General features: G+C 43.9%; 3 protein-coding genes, 1 long non-coding RNA gene and 1 other non-coding gene across 5 annotated transcripts; 4 read left to right on the top strand and 1 right to left on the bottom strand.

Moving 5' to 3' along the window:
* Positions 1-4,835: 4,835 nt before the first annotated feature.
* LOC112349286 lies at positions 4,836-5,596 on the top strand. The gene is made up of 2 exons (XR_002993342.1): positions 4,836-4,943; positions 5,294-5,596. It is a non-coding gene; the product is annotated as an uncharacterized LOC112349286 (long non-coding RNA).
* Positions 5,597-6,171: 575 nt separating this feature from the next.
* Positions 6,172-6,708, top strand: LOC9653574 (mitochondrial import inner membrane translocase subunit TIM50). Its single transcript, XM_024683396.1, has one exon. It carries the CDS (start codon positions 6,172-6,174, stop codon positions 6,706-6,708), a length of 537 nt encoding a protein of 178 aa, XP_024539164.1.
* Positions 6,709-6,902: 194 nt separating this feature from the next.
* LOC9653746 (stearoyl-[acyl-carrier-protein] 9-desaturase 5, chloroplastic) lies at positions 6,903-8,596 on the bottom strand. Its single transcript, XM_002978404.2, has 4 exons — positions 8,492-8,596; positions 8,213-8,383; positions 7,647-8,136; positions 6,903-7,587 (listed from the first exon to the last, which is right to left on the bottom strand). The coding sequence occupies exons 2-4, from the start codon at positions 8,362-8,364 to the stop codon at positions 7,024-7,026; spliced, it is 1,206 nt and encodes a 401-aa protein (XP_002978450.2). The 5' UTR covers positions 8,365-8,383; positions 8,492-8,596; the 3' UTR covers positions 6,903-7,023.
* LOC9653573 (subtilisin-like protease SBT5.3) lies at positions 8,456-11,639 on the top strand. Its single transcript, XM_024683395.1, has 7 exons — positions 8,456-8,555; positions 9,342-9,633; positions 9,685-10,207; positions 10,258-10,349; positions 10,409-10,607; positions 10,773-10,836; positions 11,125-11,639. The coding sequence occupies exons 1-7, from the start codon at positions 8,456-8,458 to the stop codon at positions 11,637-11,639; spliced, it is 1,785 nt and encodes a 594-aa protein (XP_024539163.1).
* On the top strand, positions 8,711-8,782 carry TRNAP-CGG. Its single transcript has one exon. It is a non-coding gene; the product is annotated as a tRNA-Pro (tRNA).
* Positions 11,640-11,668: the final 29 nt, after the last annotated feature.

The following is an 11,668-nucleotide window of genomic DNA, read 5'->3' as shown; positions in this document are numbered from 1 at the left end:
ATATACAACTATATGAGTTTATGAGAATATTTTAATATTTTAAATATTCTTTATGGAGATCTAAGACTTTGTTAAGCTATTTACATATCATACCACATAGTACCTCTATATCATTCCACTCACAAAAATTCTTCATCCCTCTTATTTTTCAAAATTGCTAGTGTTTCTTTTCATGCCCACTACAAGCTTAGTATAAGTTGTATTTTGAAATATTGCTCATGACTTAGATCCTTAGTCTCGATCACCTCCTGGAAATAAAGAAAAAAATAAAAAATCTATTGTCTATACAAGGAATTATAAGAAAAAACAGTTGATATAGATTGCATTATAAGTAATTTTCATTTATAATAATTTAAAACATGTTGTGAGGTCTAAGTGTACGGCTACAATGCTGTATACTAATATTAGGATAGTGGGATTTTGGTAGCCGTCATATTAGTTTCAATCTAAACCATTTGCTCTTGTATATAAGTTAGGGTTTTTTAGGTAATTGATATGCATATTTTATGTATTCCCTTTCCATATTCCATGCACTCACATTGTTGGAGGTGAAGATGTAGCGCATGTAGTTTTGACTCTTTATCTTATGGTGATTTACCATAGGATAACCACGAAGCGGAACCTAAACTCTCTTTGTGCCACGTGACAAATGCCATGTGTCACATGCCACGTGTCCAAAGGATAATGGTGTGGAACCCAAGTTTTAAGGCCTTGGGCAATTGAACAAAGGAATGGTGCCAAACTCCTAAACACGGAGCCAAGGAATAATGGCACTGAGGCACAGAATGACTCCTAAGCATATAGCCTAAAGAGCGAAGTGACAGGAGTATAGAGTGACTTGGAATAGTCCTAGAGCATCTAGCATCCCAATGCCATAACTAACATGCAAAACGGAGGCAAACGGAGTTTGGTGTTATTTTAGCATACTAGTGGCCTAACGCAAGGATATAGGTACTCTATCAGCTAGCATGGTGTGGAGCATAGGCTTAGACCCAAATCGGACACAAAACAAGGATAGGCATGCAAGTAAGAGCTAAACTATACCTTAGGTTAGTTGGCCATGCCCGATCTACCCATTATCCCTACTATACATTTGGAATCCCCCACACCCCACCGACCCCCCCCCCCCCCCCCCCCCGCCCCCCTTTAGGAACACATGCTTTGGGCTTTTACCCCAAGCCTCGCTTAGTATCAAGAGTTAGTCTCTGGGACAAGCTCAAAATTTATTGAATATGGAATGTCCTTAAATTGCAAATTTGGACATAGGATGAACATGTTTAGGAGAATCTCTACATTCTGTAGATATGCCAAAGGAGCAAATCTTGACACATTCCATAAATAGCATTTAGGACCGAAATGAGATTAACACAAAAGGCATGATAGCGAGGGTGTTTAATAGACATGGTAAACTATCATTCAGTGATATTGAGGGACTAATTTCAATATGCAAGGGTTTTTGCCAAGCTAGTGCAAGATAGAGCAAAAGAGAATTAAGAGCCAAGCCGAGTATGCTCAGCTAAAAACACATAAGAGTTCCTACCTTATGTTCATCTGGCTAAGTACAGATGCAAAGTCCAGTTTACTAACACTTGAACAAAAGAGGCTGATAAAGGGAATTAGCAATACTGACCTCCTGCCATCGTGGTAGTAAGAAAAGTGTGTCTATAAAGACTAGTCGACAGGTAACTTTCAATACCTGAAATCATATTTGTGACACTCTCCCCCCCTAAGGAAGATTGACGTCCTCGTTGATGCATACTCGAGTCTAGAATACCGCCAAGGAAACAACTCCAGAAAAAGTTCATGATATTCACACTATGTGAAAAATGCATCAACTTAAATGAGTTAGGGGTAACCTTTTTGTCTAATGCGGATGCACTACCCACTTAAACACCTTTTGGTTGTTGCCGACAAGAAAATAACAAATGGAATTAGCCACCCTTGTTGCTTTGGGTGTCACCTAGCTTACAAAAGTGTGATATGCCCTACCCGCAAGTGGCATAAAGAGAGAAGCCAGAGGCCCCAACCCTCATGAGCAAAGAAACAAAAACCCGTTGGTAGGGTTTAGATAGAGTACTGTAAACAGGCAGTTAGAATTGCTTACACAGTCACGCCCTTTTAACAAAATAAAGAATATTGACAGAGAGACAAGTGATGTGACCAGTTGACAAAAGCTACCCCATAAGCTATATATTACAACTAGCAAAGGTGAACTATTCCACGATAGAAAAGGAGTGTTTAGCAGTAGTCTAGATTCGAGAAACTTCATGTATGTCTACATGGTGCTCGGACGTTACTGGAAGGTGATCATGCTGTCATTACTTTATTATTGAAGCGAAAAAACATAGTTAGTCATATTGCTCGGTGGGCTTTGAAGCTTTAGATATATAATTTTGATGTTATTCATCACCCAGGGAGTTTTATGATTGATGCTAATGCCCTTTTTCGAGCTTTTCTTCCTTCTTTGCTCTCTTCTCATGTTTCTGATGAGTCTATTGTTCCAACATCTGTGGATTTTCTAAACGAGAATTCTGTGATGTCGGCAGCTGTTATACTTGACGTTTAGTGTCCACAAGGTGTAAAACAAGATTTACCTTCTCTTGATAAAGTTCACGAGGCTCAAAAGATTGAACCATGAATTTGAAGGCTTTGAGATGGGTTTGAGAATCTTGCATCAGTTGTTGATAACTTGCTATCCTAGGATTTACATTCTTAATATCACTTTTAAGATAGCCTTTGTTATTTTTTAGGGATAGATCCTGATGATCATTTATAGCTGGTGGTGCTTTTAATCTTTATTCCACGATTTCTCCATGCCTACTGTGATTCTCCTATTTTAAATGGGCATATGGGATATCGTTGTGTGACCAAAAGGCTGCATAGGTTTTTTTATTGGCCAGAAATGTGACGTGATATTATTCAGTATATGCATAGCTACGTTTATTGCCAAACTTATAATACACTCCCTCGTGCTGCAGAAAGATGGTTGAAATCAATTGCAATTTCCCATCCATTTGAGTTAGTGGCGTTTGATCTTATAGGACTTTTTCCATGATCAACTACTAGCAATAAGTATGGTATTATTGCTTCTAATTACCTGACTCATTGGGTGGAAATTGGTGCTCTTATTAGTGCCTTTGCAACTGTTATTGGATACTTTCTTCTCAATTGAGTGGTGTTCCAACATTCTTATCTAGAGTGGATTCTTTCAAATAATAATCCTGCATTTATGGCTAATGCATTTCATGTTTTGATGTCTTGGTTGGTGATATACGACACTTTCACGAGTGTTTATCATCTATAGTCAGATGGTTTGGTGGAATGGCTCGTTCAGACATTCAAAGGGATGATTGCAAAATATATAAACTTTTAGCATTTGGATTGGGATGGTTATTTGCCATTTCTTTAGTATATATATGTCACAAGAGTGTAGAGTTCTATTGGTGCTTTACTATATAAATTCCTATATGGTCATGGTCTAATATTACCAACGAAGTTGGGTTTACCTTCATAATTGTCATGAGTTGCCGATGCTAGGTTGTGAATCAGTATTTGACGAGCATTCTTCCACTTGTTTGAGTAGAGTCTTTTGAACACCTAAGTCGCATACAAATGGGACAACAATGGTGCTATAACTTCCATCATCATCCACCTACAAAGTACAAAGTGGATGACTTCGTGTTAGTTTATTTTCCCATTTTATGGTATGTGGTTTATTTAAGGGGCTCCTTGCTAAGTGGAAAGGACCGTATTGGGTATTGCGACAAATTAGACTACAAATTTATAAGGTTTAGCATAACATTTAGCAAATTTATCCTTTAAAAATTATGTATGTGTAGTAGTTAAAACACTTCATATAAAAGGATCAAGAACAATTGATACCACCTACAGATCCACCGATTCCTCCTCTTAATGTTCTTCCAGATCCTGGCCCCTCTATGAGAGAACCCTAATAGTCTTCTATTACTCCGTAAAGAGGGGATTATATGAAGTCTAAGTGTATAGCTATGATATTATATACTAATATTAGTGTAATGGGATTTTTATAGCTATTAGATTCATTTCAATTTGAACCACTCGCTCTTGTATATTAGGTAGGATTTTTGGGTTAATTGATATACACATTTTTTTGTATTCCCTTTCCATATTCCATGCATTCATAATGTTTATAATGTCAAAATTAGCATCTTATATTTAATAAACCTTATCTGGAGGGGCTAATGTTTTAAAGATAGCTTTTTATCTATTGTAATAATATGCCCAAAAATAAAAGTTCTACTTCACTTTATTTTTCTTTGAAAATGAAAAACTAGAATTGAGAAAAAGAGCCAATATTAAAATTTAATAAAGTCCATATGAAATAGTCTATTTAGTTTAAATTAGAAAATAGCTAAATAACACTTGTTTAAAGAAGTTTTTTTCAGTATTGAAATTAAAGTGACCTTGAGCCAGCTTCTTCTTGATAAAAGTGGTTAAGACAAATAAAGGTCAATAAATTATTCATGACTAGACCTAAATCATCTATATGCTGATTTATATGATTATTAATAAAATGTTACTGGAAGTTAAAGTCAAATAATTTATCAAAATAATGGCTCATGTAATTTTGTAATTATTTAAACATAAAAATCTCATAAATTAAGAGCCATTGCATATAATAGCGCTCCAAATTATATTAAATTTAGATCATATAAATTGTAACACAAAACCACTAAAAAGACTATGCGAACACAAATTTTTAACTGCTGTCTAGGTATATTCCAATCCGCCCGAATGAAATATTCGCAGTCCGTGGAGTATATAAATCCAAGACCAAGGGCTTTTCTTTGGGGGCCTCTGGCGGTTGAGCTCGGGAGGATTGCTTGCCTGTGTGCCCGCTTCTTCCTTCTAACTATTTCTCTCGCTTGTGGCGTAGATGGAGCTGGATCTGGATGGCGCCCATGGTGAGTGATCGCATCTCTCCTTTGCTTGCTTGATTGTTTTGCTGTGGAGCTTGGTTTTGGTTGCTTGGGTGCTTTCTTTCTCCTCTTTGCCGCAAGAAGGCGAAGAGCTCGACTAGATTTCCCACGCCTCCAGCAGCCCACCGGACAAAGTCCGGCCCGACCTGGGGACATCCTGGCTCGGGCGTTTTCCTTTGGAGGCGGCGCCTCCAAATGGGACTCGTGGGTAATTTGCAAGAGGGGGCTGCCGCGCTGGTGGAGGTACTCGGCGAGCGCCTCTACCAGGCTACCGTGGCGGCCTCCACAAATGTCCAAAAATCTAAAGAAGCATGCTCTTTTCTTGTTCTTACAAGGTCTCTCTTCTCTAAGTCCTGGATTGCTTGGATCGGGTTGTCACCGAGGCGTTTCCCGGTCTACAAACCTCCGCATGTAAATCGATTGTAGCACCTCTTCGTCTTGTAGAACTCCAAGGTTGTGTTTGATACTGGTCCATAAATTCTTTGATAGTGGTGGTCGGGAGCGGCTCTCGAGATCTTCTCCCGCACAGAGGCTTTGTGAGAACTTTCACACGCACTGGCGATTTGAGAAAACGGAACTGAGATCGAGGGGAATTTATTAAGTAATTTAATAATGATACCAAAATCCTTTAAACTAAACGGTTTGAAAAAAACTTTCCTGATTAGGGCTGCGGGAAGAAATGCTAGACGACACGCTGATTTGCAGGAAGAACTCGACTAGGCCTGGCCTAGAAGCGTTCCTCAGCAAGATGGCGCAGGTATACAAGCTCAAGTGCGTCAGACTCAAAGCATGTTAACGACTGTGTGGCTGGGTTTGGGGCATTTGCGCATCTCATTAGCGAGGTATACAGCATCAAGGATTGCACCAGGTGCCGACAGGGATTTGTCAAGGATGTGTCCAAGCTTGCTAGGTGCAACATGAAGAGGCTAGTCTGGGTGGATGATGTTCGCCTCAATTTCAGGCTGTGCCCGCACAATGGCATCGAGATCAGGCCATTCAAAGGAGAAGCAGATGACAAGGAGCTTGAGAAACTGACACCTCTTTTGCTCGAGCTGTCCAAGGTGGAGGATGTGACGCAGTTCCTGTGGAATGGCCAGCCAAAGGTGTTGGAAGCACAAGAGCAGTCTACTAAGAATCTTGGCAAGGCCAAGCCCAAGAAGAAAGGGAAATGAGAACACCAAATTTTGTTCACAATTTGTGTGCCCTAAAAAAGATGGCGGAAGAAGGCAAACCCGTTTTGGTGCTAGACCTAAACGAGACGCTGGTATGGAAGAAGGACGCGAGCACAATTGTGAACAGACCTGGGCTGGAGGCGTTCTTGAGCAGGATGGCAATGGCCTACTCCGTTGTCATCTTCAGTGTCTCGGATTCCAGGCACCTGGATCAATCGGTGGCAGGGTTTGGGGCGAGTGCAAAGCTTATAACCGACGTTTATGGCATTGAGGATTGCACCAGGACGAGGACCGGTTTCATCAAGGATGTGCGCAAGGTAAAGGTCAGGCATGAGTTGAAGCGGCTAGTGTGGGTGGACAATGAAAGGTTCCACTTCAGGCTGTGCCCGCACAATGGCATCGAGATCAAACCATTTAGAGGAGAAGCAGATGATGAAGAGCTTGAGAGATTGACACCACTTTTGCTCAAGCTTTCTCAAGTGGACGATGTCACGCAGTTCCTGTGGAATGGCCAGCCAAAGCAAGAAGCACAAGAGCAATTTACTGGGAAGAATCCCAAAACCAAAAAGAAAAGATAAGACAAAGCTTTGCGTTTTTCTAGACTATGATATAGTTTAAGCAAGTTTGAACAATTTAGAATCGACAGATAGTATCCTAATATGATATATTGTCTTGCTAGTGTTGATCATGTTGATTCGAACATCCTTGTGAAATCTGGTGATAAATCGTTTTCGTGATCCAACCTGTTTGTAGAGAGCTCTAGAAACTTGTGTGGACTTGAAGCACAATACAAATTAATAAAAAATAAAAACCCCGTACTTATTTGAAAATCACTAGAACACTAAACTCGTAATGTACACCTTTTCTCGGGTAGATTCCAAAGCGTTGTTCGTCTAGAGCGCAACTTCCCTGTTGAAAATCCAGCTAAACGCTCCAGTCTTGGGGCCCTTCTTCACCCTGCTCTGAGCTCGCTCCTCTAGTCTCAAGATCCGAGGAGGGAGACCACACACGAAATCCTGGGCCTTTTGCGCGCGAGCAGACAATCCGGTGATGGACTCGACGTTCCATCTCTTGACCAAGTGCTCCAGAATTCCTGCGTAATCCTTGGCAGTGTACACCCCCGTCCTCTGTGCCACCAAAGAGAAGTGCTCGAACAGGTTCTTGTCCTGGCCGTCGTACATGAGATGAGCCGGCATGGAGATCTTCTTCCTCATCATGTCCTCCAGCCCCAGCATCGCGCCCTCCGGATCGATCTCAAACAGCTTCTCCACGATCCTGGTGTAAGCATTCTCGTGCCGCTTCTCGTCGGCTGCGATGAGACCGCAAACAGTCGCGAGCTTGTGGTCTCCGTGGTCCTTGGCGTGGCGAGCAGTGTTGCCATGAGAGATGGCGGTGGCTCGCTCCTGGAAGGACGTGTAGATGAACCCGAGATATGGATTGTTCTCGGTCTGGGGATCCTGCAAGAATGGAAAAACCGACTTTTGAGTTCCCGAGAAAGAAGAAACTCTGCTCTTACCATTCCAGAACCGATCAAGTACTGGATCGTCTTCTCGATTTGCTTCATGTCGACTCGTCCAGTGAGGTAGAGATACTTGTTGAGCAAATCGCCATGACGATTCTCCTCGGCGGTCCAGGCACGCCCCCACACTGCCCACGGACTCGGGCTCGCACCGGTCTCGTCGCGAGTGCCGTCGAGAGTGTTGAGCATCGTCAAGTAAGTTGGCAGTGCTTCCTCGGTGATCATGTCCCCGACGAGGCAGACGAAGTAGTCGTCGGGCAAGCACTCGGCTCGCTTCCTCAGCTCGCGGACCTCATCGTAGAAGCTCTCCGAGGATGGCTCCGGGAGATAGTCCTGGGGCTGCCAGCATTTCTCCACCGGCCGGAGGAATGGGAGGATGGATTCCTCCGCCCAGCTCTCGAGCGACTTAAACATCTCGATCTTCTCAGGAGAGAGCGAGTGCATGATCTGCGAAGACTTGCTGCTGTCTTGCTTCGCGACGCTCTCCCTGTGGATGCAAAGAGAGAAAGAAAAATCCAAGCTTTCATGAAAGAAGAAAAGAAAACAAAGCGATCGATACTCACGTTGCTGTAGCTGCGGCAGTCATCGCAATCGCTGGTAGCTTGCCGCTCCTCACCGAAGTAGAGACCTTGATTGGCTTGGCGAGATGGATCTCATGGCTGGGAATGAGAGCGCTCCTCATGGGAGTCCCGCAAACGTTGGCGATGGCAGCCATTGGAACCAGACAAGGCGAGCTGCAAGAAATGGAGTGAGATTGAGAAGAAATCGCGCATGCAAGGGCATGCATTCTCGATCGAGCGAGAGAAATGCCGATAGATCGAGCAGCGAGATCGAGAGCTCACCTGCGAGGAGAGGGAGGATTCGTCGCCGCCGAGGCCGATGCTTGTGTCCTGGAGCTAGGACCAGGTTTAAAACCCTATGCTCGGAGGCATGCCCACCACTTGAAAGAATATTCGCCGCTGGCGGCTGCCGCCGTTTGCCACGTGGCGCGGACGTGGAGTTCCACGCTGGAACAGTACTACCGGTGAAAAGGGTTAAGAGGCTGTCACCTATCACAAATAGGGCATTTGGTCTAGTGGTATGATTCTCGCTTCGGGTGCGAGAGGTCCCGAGTTCGATTCTCGGAATGCCCCGCTTTGGATACTTAATTTATTTATTTGATTTGTTATTATTAAATATTAACCATATATTCCTTCAAACCATATTAGAATTTTGATGTCTATAGTATAAAAGTTTTCAAATTAGGACGACGACCATGGAGCATTTTGTTCTTCTAGTTTTGCTGCTCTCTTGTTCTATAGCTTTTGCAGTAAGTAGTATCAATTAATCTTTTTTCTACGATCTAGCGCACTTTGATCTATAGCAGAATGAATCCAAGCTTTACATTGTGCATCTGGAAGCTCGGGACGAATCTCTACACCCCGATGTGGTGACTGAGACACACCATTCAATCCTTGGAGAAGCCTTGGGAAAGTATAACCACTAATTCTAAATCTTGGAGGTTTGTAGCTGAATCTTTGCAACTCAGGTCAAGGCATGAAACCAAGGATCATATTGTCTATAGCTACAAGCACGCGTTGAATGGCTTTGCTGCCAAACTCACTGTCGAACAAGCCGAAAAGATATCCAGTAAGTTTCCAAAGTCCTCTCTTACCTTATAACTTTTCTTCGTCTTTTCGTTTCTTTGAGCAGATTATCCCGGTGTTGTAAGGATCAATCCTAGCAGAACATACAAACTCCTCACGACCAGAAGCTGGGACTACATGGGAGTGAGCGGAGACAAATCAAAGCATCCATTCATACCCTCGAATCACTCCTTATGGGACCAGGGCAAGCACGGCAAAGATGTCATCGTTGGGCTGATAGATTCTGGAATCTGGCCGGAATCTGAGAGCTTTCGAGACCACGGCATGAACAAAGCTCCCAAACGATGGAAGGGAACATGTCAGCCGGGGCAATTGTTCAACACTTCCAATTGCAACAGGTACTAATAAGAATTAGTAACAACTAACAACTAATGTTGTATGTACTCAAGGAAGTTGATTGGAGCGCGGTACTACTATAAAGGATACCTGGATACCATAGATAATTCTACACAATTTTTAACATTGTCAGCAAGGGACGAAACAGGGCACGGAACGCACACCGCGTCAACCGCAGTCGGCCGCTACGTAAAAGATGTATCCATCAATGGATTGGCGCGTGGAACCGCTGCCGGAGGAGCTCCAAAGGCGAGGCTTGCAGTCTACAAAGTGTGTTGGGGCAACGAGAACCAGTGCTCCGGTGCTGATATTGTTGCGGGTATAGATGATGCCGTGGCTGATGGAGTGGATATTCTATCAATGTCTTTGGGGGGTGGCGACGAGGAGTTTTATGACGAGACAGCCCAGGCAGCACTCTACGCCATTGCCAAGGGTGTTGTTGTGGTGGCAGCAGCCGGAAACACCGACTTTACATCCATACACAACACCGCGCCATGGTTTATCACGGTGGGAGCCAGCAGTATAGACAGAGATAACACTGGGCGAGTTTCTCTGGCGAATGGCAAGACTTTTAAGGTGTTATATAGGCTTACATCTCTGCATTCATCAAACTGTTTGTATTACAGGGAAGGACATTGACTGCCCATGGAACTCGCAAGTTCTGCCCAATTGTTTCCAGTGCACAAGTGAAGGCAGAGAACTCGACCAGTGCTGACAGGTGAACACTGATATATTATTGTTGTTTTCATACTAATACGTTGGCTATACTATGATCAGCTTGCTTTGCAAAGAAGGAACTTTGGATCCCATGAAAACCAAGGGGAAGATCGTGCTCTGTATGCGCGGCGGCGGCATCCCCCGGGTCAACAAGGGTGCAGAAGTGTTAGCAGCGGGTGGAAGCGGGATGATTTTGTACGAAGACCCATCACAAGAAATGGAGCTGGAGGAAGATCCGCATGTCGTGCCTGCCGTGCACGTTTCATCCAGTGATGGCCTCTCGATCCTCTCCTACATAATCTCGTCGAGGTTGCACAGATTTTGTCCTGATCTCAAGATCCTAACGTTTGTTTTATTTTGATCCTCTTCTCAGCTGTCCAATGGCGTATATCTATCCAGGAAGAACTGAATATATTACGGGCAGACCACCAGCGGTTGCAGCATTTTCATCTCGAGGTCCAAGCATGGTATTCCCTTCAGTGATCAAGGTACGCATCATACAAAAATTCTTAAAACCATGTTGTAACACTATGATGGTTGGCAGCCTGATATCACAGCACCTGGAGTTAAAATTATAGCAGCATGGATAGGTGGCTCCAGAAGTTACAATATAGTTTCAGGAACTTCAATGGCTTGCCCTCACGTTACTGGTGTGGTTGCTCTCCTGAAATCATACCACCCCGATTGGAGTCCCGCTGCAATCCATTCGGCATTGGTAACAACAGGTAAGAACTTCTCGCCAACTTGTCTTTAACCCTTGCTTCCCCATATTTCAGCTTACATGAGCCCCGGATTTGTGAATGCCACACCTTTCGACTATGGAGCCGGCCACCTTAACCCGTATGCTGCAGCCCATCCGGGTCTCGTCTACGATTTGGATCCGAAGGAGTACGTTGAGCGCTTTCGTATATGTGGCATTGTTGGTTATTGCGACACGTTTTCAGCGGTCAGCGAGCTCAACTATCCGTCCATTTCGGTGCCGGAGCTCTTTGAAAGCTACACCGTGAAGAGGACCGTGACCAACGTCGGTGACCACCGATCGATCTACCGAGTGAGCGTGGAAGCTCCTCCGGGAATTGCTGTGACCGTCACCCCGTCGGTGCTGGAGTTCACCCGCAAGCGACAGACGAAATCGTTTGAGGTGAGGTTTGAGCTCGAGAGGAAAGTTAGAACCCCGGACCTCCATGTCCATGGGTTCATCTTTGGCTCCATGACTTGGAAGGATCACAGGCACACGGTTAGAAGTCCCATAGCTGTTAGCTATGGAGTTAAGTTCGAGACTCCTCCATAACACTTCTAGAATTTGTATTTGGTCTTTGG

The sequence above is a fragment of the Selaginella moellendorffii genome, unplaced genomic scaffold (assembly GCF_000143415.4).
Source record: "Selaginella moellendorffii unplaced genomic scaffold, v1.0 SELMOscaffold_37, whole genome shotgun sequence".
Taxonomy (NCBI): Eukaryota; Viridiplantae; Streptophyta; class Lycopodiopsida; order Selaginellales; family Selaginellaceae; genus Selaginella; species Selaginella moellendorffii.
This window is presented reverse-complemented; position numbering and strand designations above follow the sequence as displayed.

What these genes read in the sequence shown, in the direction of transcription:
- LOC9653574 (XM_024683396.1), top strand. Translation starts at nt 6,172, where the DNA reads ATGGCGGAAGAAGGCAAACCCGTTTTGGTGCTAGACCTAAACGAGACG.
- LOC9653746 (XM_002978404.2), bottom strand. Translation starts at nt 8,364, where the DNA reads ATGGCTGCCATCGCCAACGTTTGCGGGACTCCCATGAGGAGCGCTCTC. An exon ending in ACTGCCGCAGCTACAGCAAC is followed by an intron (nt 8,137 to 8,212) that starts GTGAGTATCGAT and finishes TTGCATCCACAG; the next exon opens with GGAGAGCGTCGCGAAGCAAG. An exon ending in ACTTGATCGGTTCTGGAATG is followed by an intron (nt 7,588 to 7,646) that starts GTAAGAGCAGAG and finishes CCATTCTTGCAG; the next exon opens with GATCCCCAGACCGAGAACAA.
- LOC9653573 (XM_024683395.1), top strand. Translation starts at nt 8,456, where the DNA reads ATGCCGATAGATCGAGCAGCGAGATCGAGAGCTCACCTGCGAGGAGAG. An exon ending in AACACTTCCAATTGCAACAG is followed by an intron (nt 9,634 to 9,684) that starts GTACTAATAAGA and finishes TATGTACTCAAG; the next exon opens with GAAGTTGATTGGAGCGCGGT. An exon ending in TATTCCCTTCAGTGATCAAG is followed by an intron (nt 10,837 to 11,124) that starts GTACGCATCATA and finishes CCCATATTTCAG; the next exon opens with CTTACATGAGCCCCGGATTT.